This window comes from Gadus macrocephalus, chromosome 7 (assembly GCF_031168955.1).
Source record: "Gadus macrocephalus chromosome 7, ASM3116895v1".
NCBI classification, from domain to species: Eukaryota; Metazoa; Chordata; class Actinopteri; order Gadiformes; family Gadidae; genus Gadus; species Gadus macrocephalus.
In genome coordinates, this window is record NC_082388.1 from 22763162 (window position 1) to 22772528 (window position 9367).

General features: G+C 39.6%; 1 protein-coding gene across 1 annotated transcript in view; it reads right to left on the reverse strand.

The window, feature by feature from the left end:
- Positions 1-3478: 3478 nt before the first annotated feature.
- LOC132461945 (LHFPL tetraspan subfamily member 4 protein-like) overlaps positions 3479-9367 on the reverse strand; it is a 16739-nt gene continuing 10850 nt past the window's right edge. The window contains exons 3-4 of the mRNA XM_060057475.1: positions 8075-8091; positions 3479-7720 (exon numbers count right to left, since the gene is read on the reverse strand). Coding sequence (XP_059913458.1) covers positions 7667-7720; positions 8075-8091 — 71 coding nt within the window. The 3' untranslated portion in view covers positions 3479-7666. The remainder of the gene's footprint in view (positions 7721-8074; positions 8092-9367) is intronic.

The following is a 9367-nucleotide window of genomic DNA, read 5'->3' on the forward strand; positions in this document are numbered from 1 at the left end:
TGTGTGGATGCTACTGCAAGCACATCTACTGTTCTTCATAAGTTTTCTTTATTATGTTTGCCTGTTTTTTGGGCAGTTAATTGCTTCTGCATACCTTCAGCTACAGAAACCGTTTGACTATCAAAACGTCCAGCTCTTTAAAGGGATACTTCACCGATACAGCGTGGTACACCGAAAACAGTGTTTTATCATTATAAAATCGCTATTATAATATAAAAAAACTGGCCTCCTTACATTTCTCCTGACCTGACGCCGAATGACGTGTTTGATGTCATGTCAGTAGAAATTTGCTTTCCTGCTAGAGGGGCCGAGAACTACAACCACTGGTTCCGCAAATTTGTAAGCCCACCAATAAGGAATGAGTGGGGTCCGCCCATTGACTTAAGAGGGGGGGAGGGGGGAGTTTGACTTAAGTGGTCTTCTCTGAGGCCCCGTTTACTCGAGGACGCTTGCGGGTGAAAACGACAAAATATTTGATCGGAAGTGCCTTTCGTTTAGACGGTGACGGTGTTTTTAGGGCATGAAAACGCATAAATCGGAAACCACCCTCCAGAGTGGAAAAGTTGAATACGCTCCGCCGTAGCGTTTCCGTCTACACTGCCAAGACGCAAAACACTGCTCAGATCTGCTCACGTCGCGGACGCGTTTATGGCACATACATGTGCCAGTACATGGAAATAAACAAAGATGTTAGATTATTTCCATGCGTCTGACCTTCAAGCTGATCTGGCAGCTCTAACAAGCGTACAGAAGTCTTTCCACGAAATGTACAGGATATGTACAGATAGTGTTACTGAACAGAGAAGGATCTTTTTGGTTTTTGCGGCACGGATAAGAGAAGAAGGAAGATTCTACGCATGCGCTGAGACATGGCGGTGTTGTGTGATAGTGTATCACAGCACCACCTAGCCGCCTGGCATGCATACCCAATCAAATTCCACACACTTTTCCGTCACCGTATGCACGCAGATTTCCTCCCGAAAACGCTTGTCTAAACGCGGAATAAAAAGTGAAGACGCGACTCCACTTTTGCGTCTTCTGGTCAGACCGTCATCGTGTAAACGTAGCCTGACACTTCAACTACTTCAGACATCGTAACTTGGTCAATTTTCAACATTAACCTTTTCAACACTAACCGTTCAAATAATCTGGAAAACCGAATTTCGATTACCTTTAAACTTTTTTCAGAATCACAGTTTAAGTTCCATATTGGCTTCGTTTTCAGTTGTTCTCATTCATTTACGCTGAGGTTAGAGTGCGGAGGATGTGCATGCAGTGCTGCCAGATTGGGCGTTTTTTTCCTGCCGAATTTGACTACTTTTGACGACGTTCAGGCAGTGGTGACGCTAGCATTGACGTTGGCGCTGACGTTAGCCCTGACGTTAGCTGTGACGTTAGCTGTGACGTAAGCGTTGACGTTAGCGCTGACGTGCTGCATTTTAGCAACCACACACTCGCAGTTCGTTAGGATGAAACAAATTCTAGTTATATCTATACATTTTTTGGGAGGAACATTTTTGGTACATTTCTATTGAAATGTCACCATATCCCATTTTGTTAATCTTTAAACGTACATTCTCATTTCAAGTTTGCTTTGATTATGACATAGCTGCTGAGAATGTTTTCCAGGAAAGGTCCATATTCAGAATGTTGCCAATGAGGTAGTCTTCATTGGAGATTGGTTAATAAGGTGACTTAATTGCTCAATTAGTGGATTGAAGACTTTTCTGATTGAAGATTTTGAACTAAATGTATTTTCATTACTAGGTATGTGGTGTTTAAATAGTTCTGCTCATATAGGCAGGCTGTTTTGTAGCATTTGCTCACACTGCTTCTTTTTGCAGGAACAGTGAACCGGTTCCAGTGGAAATTATGGTGGATCAGGGGGAAGGTCAACTGTTTGCCCACAGACGTCCAGCCTTGAGTCATATGTGGAGGAGTGTCAATGATGCATTCCGTACTCTTCAAATAGTGCTTATGCCTTGGGGCTCCACATCGTGTGAACTGTAGGGTTGAGGGTTCACAGAGACACCATCCAGGGCAGCAGGTGCGTCTTCAGCGCTGCTGGAAGCAATGATGACGTTACTGATTGCAGTGGTATTCTCCCAAGGGCTGCTTGACTCATTCTCTGCCCTGGCTGTTTTGTTCTCGTTTCATAATAGCTGGTGTGTTGTCGGTCTTCCAACAAAACACAGCATTTATCTGTTGTTTGATCGTGCCAAAAAGCCTTCTTCAAAGCGGTGACAACATATTGTGTGTTATTATGAAGAATGTTTTAATACCTACATGTAGTTTTGGTTACGGCCACTAGGGGGTTCAGTGAAACCCATGTACCTAAGCCGCCCCTGAAACGGTGCTGGGAGCACCAATCGACACACCTCAGATGACTTCCCGCATGTTTTGTATGTTTTGCACTCATGCCGCGTTTCCCTCCACCGCGTCCCTATAGATCACTTTAGGCCAAATCCCATTTCTACCCCTTACCCCTTCCCCTTACCCCTCCCCCTTGTTTTGAAGGGGTAAGGGGGTAAAAAAGAATTGTAGGCCCATTGTACAAAGATGATGAGTGAAAAGCTGCAACCCCATCGGTTAAACACTAAAACAATTGGCACAGCGCCATCTATGGGTCGGATGAAGCCATATCTTTGTTTGAATGAGCAGAGAAAGCGATTCTTTGTCTCCTTACATAAGACTTCAACGACCCCCAGAGTAGTAACCTCAATAGAAGCACAGATGAATTCACAGCACATCTTGTAGTCTAAAAGGAATGTCTTGTGATAAAGGAGCATGATTAGATGCACAGATTCCTTACTGACAGACGCACATTCTTTCTAAATGGTGAAAGTGCTGTAATACCATTGTTGAAATTCGACACTCGTGGCTGACAATAACAGCTCTCTTCAGCAGAGCGTTTAAATCTAATTTTGGATAAATTATACTCAGATGTTATAGTGAAACCAGGAGAAACAATTCTGATGCTTTTATATCCCAGACCGGTATTGTCCCCATGCCCATTTTGAATACTAGCAAAATATATATATTTTTTTTTTCCCTATGCACACAACTAAAACAACAAGTCAAGCCCATTCAAACACTTACGTGCAGCATTTTTTCTCCTTGCACAAGCAATTGTTAAGCATGTATAAGCTTTCCATTTACCATTTCACATTTCTTCCTCTCTCTGTGATGCTCTTCACTCTTTAATTATCTTTTTATTTTCAGACACCTCAACATTTGCTGAAGTATTCATGTCTGTGTATTGGGTTTTTCAATCTATCCATAACATGCACCGTTTCCCTCTTCAGTGTTCATCTGCCATGTCCATGATTACGCAACATTGTTATTTGAATCCCCTATTGCCATCATCTCTACTAGATGATAATGATTTTGTTATCCCTATTTTACAGAGATCAACTCCAAAGAAATAGGGATTTGTAATTGCTCAAAATAAACAAATTAATAAATCCTGAAAAAATACTTTTTCAATGTAAAATATCTTTATTAGATCTTCTCAAAATGTTTGTCAATAAAGGAAATTGTAATGTATTGTAATGAGTTGGAATATTATTCACAAATTTAGTTAAATTACACTTAAGTTTCAAATGAAAACTTTTAACTCTTAATCATCCAATGAAATGCTGCACAGGCTTTTTCAGTCTTTCATTGTCTTCTCTCTATCAAGCAATTATATAAATAGACGTTAAACACTTTCATTAGGGAGTCATCATAGAAACGCCAATGTAACGTCTGATGTAACAGAACAACAAACTAAATACTGCTCAACCAAATTACATTAAAAGTAACAAAAACTGTCAAAAATGTCTTCATAACACATAAAACACTTACAATTTCCTCAGAAATACTTGACAAATATCAGGATATCATTCTTGTTATACAAAAACAAAACATTTCTCATGGCGACGCATGACAGTAGATGATATTTTGGCAACAATACATAGGAAAAAGTCAACTATTATCATAACATTAAAATCTATACATTAAAAAAAAATTGACTTCGCACCTGTCCACCAACAGTATTATTATTTTAATATATATTTATAAATAGCTATATATATTTTTATAAATGTATATATATATAGTTACAAATATTTATATATAGTTATACATATTTATATATATCCAATATATATATATATATATATATATATATATATATATATATATATATATATATATATATATATATAACATATCAATTTTTATCCATTAGTTATATGTATTGCATGATTGGAACAATGAATAAAATGATGAACATCAGAAATGATGACATTTCCATAGTCAACAAATAATTGTTGATGGAGTGTGATTTCTCAAAAACTCTGTCCTTTTCTCACCGCTGGATATAGTCCATATGTCTTTGTGTTGTTCTCAGACACAGCTTCCATGTTTGTAGGTTTTTTGTTGTTTTTTACGAATGCATGTCAAAATACAAAAAGAAATGGTAGGTTTTATTTCCAAACAGGGCGAAATGTTTTTTTGATTTTAATCAATACAAAATTCAAATGACGATGGTAATTATAACAGGCCTGATAATAATAATAATCTCGGACTTGTTATTCAGTTCAAATTGTTCAATAAACTTCCTATAAACATTTTCAATTACCATTTTTAAACACAGCGAATTGAGAATATATAGTCTGATTAGTAAAAATACTACAGTCGTCACTACTTTGCTGGTACTGCACCACCTCTCAATGTAACAGTTCTTAGAGGCACCAACAGTGGTACAAATATGTGCTCATTGGGGTTAAATCAGTTCATTTCTTATACTGTCACTTTGTTCTGAAGTCCTTAGGAACAACCTGTAAAGGAGTCCAGCAACCACACTGGCACATAGGGGTAAACATCATGACCTCCATCTAGTCCTCCATAGGGATAACACTTCCATCGTCACCTCAAGGGTTCCCAGTTCCGCTAGGGAGAAGCTAGCCGTCAAATCATGAATACATCCATGTGGCACTTTGTAAACAAAACGGAATAATGATAATCATAACAACAGATAACTTTAGATGTCCTAGAAGATCATTTGTTGTGACTGAATGCACCTTTAATACAATACTGTATAAACAGCTTCCTGAGAGTTAGCTAGCACATCTAGCTATCCGCTCATTTGACATTTAGAATATATGGATGGGTTGGGACCGGCAACGGGACACCAGAGTCTGGAATGATCTGAAACATGCATTCCATGCGTCGTACAGTGTAACTAATAGTTATATGATGGTCAAATCCAAAAGACAAGCGTAAAATCCCATGTGTCGTGCTGGATGACTGTCAGGAGCAGTAGGGTGAACTGCTCTCCACTCTTAAGACAGATACACTTATGTCGAATCATGTTAACATTTAATGGCATGATGACATGGCATGATCTTCCAGCTTTCCCTGTGGTCAAGAATGATCATAATAAAGGTCATATGGGTTTCATCTGTATTCAAAGTTGACTGTTAAAATACCAACCGGAATACAAAAAAGGGACTGTTTTCGACCCTTGTTTAAGTTGGCATTGCAGCCAAGCATGCTAATATTTGACCAATTCAATTCCTTAATAGTAACTACTGTCATGGATAACAGTCAATTAGGATATTGGCATCATCTCAGGCGCAATATTAAGATAAACTCTTGAGGTCCGCCGACCAATGTGACTGCAAAATCGTTTTTCTGCAAAAACTGTGAGAATCAGCATTATTACTTATTGGGATTACTGAGACTGCCTTATCCCAAATATAAAATAAAAAGTCAACCCTGACACTAAGAAATCAGGCTTTTGGAGTGAATTTATCGGCCAGAAGGTTATAGCTAGCTGAGGCAACAGGCAACATATTTACTCTGTTACTTCCAAGGTCATGAGGGTCAGAAACATCAACAATACAGCAGTAGAAATATTCACTGTCCAGACATCGTGTTTAAGGTAGAACTTAGATTATTGAAAATGCATTCAATTTATGAAAGCCGTTACATTTCTTTAGAAATGACAAAGCTTTTCCAGTTCCAGATCCTAGTAATTGGGGATGAATCCAATGTAGTTTTATTAAGGGTTTGGTTTAAAATAAAATCATCCCATTGAACTTGAGCAACAAAGGTACATAAGAACTTCTATTTTTCCCAATTATTGGAATTATGAAACATAAAAAATGGCAATGTTCAATCCCTCTCAAAATGTGTTAAGTCATATATGTTTATCTGTTTAATATCCCCTTTGACACGACAATTTTCAGGTAACCTTGGAACCACAAACACAAAATTGGTTCTGCACGCACACAAAGCACAGCTCTGCCGACAATGCAGATGCCAAGAAATCAGGGCATAAACTCAAATTCCTCACGTCAAGTTTTTCTTTTGAGGTGTTTTGTTAGCAAACTCACTAAATATATTTTGCTAGGTATGTAAAGCAGAGAATCGCACATGCCTGGCTGGTGGGGGGATTTCCTTAAGAAGAATCTGAGACGGTATCTTGTATTTCATTTGGAGGCCATGGTGCTGCCGTTGCCGTCAGCCTCTTTGACCCACCCAGACAGGGAAAAGGCTACAACCAAAGGGATTGTAACCTAATCTGAGAGCATGCAAGCTCTTCTGTATACAAACAAAGGCCCTGTTTACACAAGGGAAAAAATCTTCATTGATTCTTCAACAGTTTTTTTTTTTAATCTAGATTTTTTCTTTCTAGATTCAAAAACTCATCTGTTTACGCAAAGGGCACAATGTGCTCCCATAGGGGCCGTGGACGTGAGATCTTGCTTCATATTGGTCCTCACATACAGGGGTAAAGTTTGGACCTCAACCAGAGTCTGCGTCGTCTCTGACAATGGGCAGAGACGTAGCCACCGTGGGTTACCAGTCGACGTGTTTTATAATAGAACAGCCAGGGCTAGGAAACGTAAAAATAAACAGTAGGCACAGCATGGCGATGTTTCAAAGACATTTGCATACGACACCCCCTTTGCGTTCTATTGGTTGATGACTGGTAACGTATTGGAGCTTAGCAGGTGACTTACTATCGCTTTTGCAAGTCGTTGTCGTAAGAAATGTAGTGTAAGCTAACTCTGCAGGTGGTTTTGAGAACGGTTTTCTACATTTCTTGTGCAACCACTCTCACCTGTTTACACGGAGACAACACCTCACTTTGCATTGCAATAGATTTTCAAATCGTGATTTGAAGAAAGCTTGTGTAAACGGGGCCAAAGTTAAGCAGAGCTCTAGAAAACGAGTGTTGTTGGAGCCATAGAAATACGGTTCATCACCTGAAGGATCCATTTTCCCCACGCAAATGAACTTATTTTTTTGTGTGTTTTTTTATCAGAAAGTTATTTGTTGAGAAAGTCTAAAGTTTAAACTGTACATGGTTTATTTTTGAAAATATATGTTTATCCAATTTATTGTATTTAGTTTTATAACAGAATGCTATACAATGCAAGGCTTTACCCTTATCAGAGTGAGCCGAGGACAGAGTAAAGTAGAAAAGTCTTGAGGAGGGAAAGTAAGAGCGGCAGAACCAAGCAGAGCAAGATGGGAAGGGGACAGAGGAGAGGACAGAACATGGGATAGGAAAGCAGGAGAAAGCACAGAAACAGCAGAGAAAGAGCGAAAAGAAGCAACAACAAAAAAGGTAACATGAAGAAAATATGAGAAAACTGAAGAGAATGGTCCCTCAGTGAAGGCGCTGGACTCCGTATCGTGGTTCTAGTCTGTCCCGTACCTCAATCTGAAAAATAAGCAAATTAACAAATTAATGTTTGGAACCAAACTCAGAAAACTCAAACATTTCTACACCCATTGCTTCCTCTTTAAAGGGCAGCAGTTGCGTTACAATGTAACTGCTGCCCATACCCATTTTTCATACACAACATGTTTTAAAGTAAGTTTATATAAGTGTATATAAAGTAAGTATTTAAAGTAAGTGTATATATTCTTTAAATCTTTTGATTTAATGTATCATCAGTTGAAGGGGGATGACATAACTCCTTTTCATCAAATCCATTTTTTTATGGTATGCAGAATAAACAATGTATTGCACACCAAAGCACACATATTGAGATAGCGCTCCAAGTTAACTTACCCTTGACACTGCAAAATCTGAAAATGAAATAAAATAATCTGTTTATACAGCAGAAAAAAACATATCAGCATGTAGTCATGTGTAATTGCTTCAAAACACCACATAATTTCCCTTAGGCCTACTCAACAATCTAAAGTCATGACTGAAGCACACACAAATTTGCGACCCAAGTTTAAATTAGGATTTCCATCAATTGTTGGACACACCCATCTCTTTGCAATCTCTCTCTCTCTCTCTCTCTCTCTCTCTCTCTCTCTCTCTCTCTCTCTCTCTCTCTCTCAATTTCTCTCTATTCCATTCCACACCTTCTGACACGCGTTCCCCTCATGTCTTCAACACCTTCCTTCTTCCTAGTTCTCTCTTGTGTTTTTATTCTTTGTTCAAATCGCAAAAAACGGTTGTGAGATTGTTGAGGGACTTGTTTGACCAAACAGGCGGGAAGGGTTGTAAAAGAGATGGTATGCATCCGATGTCCAAACCACCTCTGGATTGTGTTAATACATTCATTCTAGATAGGTTAGCAATAGGTTCTACTCTGGCCAGAATCTCGAGGATTCACTTATATTAATAAACACAATGGGGTCTGGGGATTGTTGGTGGGGAAGGAAAGTAGCTGTTCTTCCGCTGGGAGGTTTCACACACCTGAAATCTGTGTGTCCACATATTAAGCGGGCAACCCTCGTAAACTGCCCCACCTACAACAGGTGACGATTTCTGTCCCGACCCGACCCGAGGATAGTGGTGGGAAATATCAGTCCGACCTGGCCCGCGGGTCCGGCCGGGTCAGGTCGGGCTCAGGCAGAGAATCTAAACTCTAGTGCATGACATCCTCCGTAGGCGCTCACAGCTGGGTGAGTTTCACCACCTCCTCATCGTTTCAGCACACACTGAAACGATGACTTGGTCGTCCATCTTCTTTCTGCTTCGGTGCGTCCTCCGTCTCTCTGCCAGTGACATCGGGTCAAGCTCAACGCTGATTGGCTATCGCGGCTAAGCGGCACGCGTAGTCGCGTCAAAAGTCGCGCCACAAATCAAAATCTGTCGCTGTGCACGTTTTGTTGAATTTGTCGTGCCACAACAAGATAACCACCATTGCATGTCTGTACCTTTTGTGGAAGAGGGAGAGACGTCGGAGAACCCGACGCAGTCTATTCATAATATTGTAATGACCACGGAAGAGGCAGTGAATGAAGTATTGATAAGACAGAGATTTATTAGATAGGCCTACCTAATAAACCGTTGGAACACACAAGACCGGAAACCATAGCAACGCCGGTAAACAAACCCTGAGAA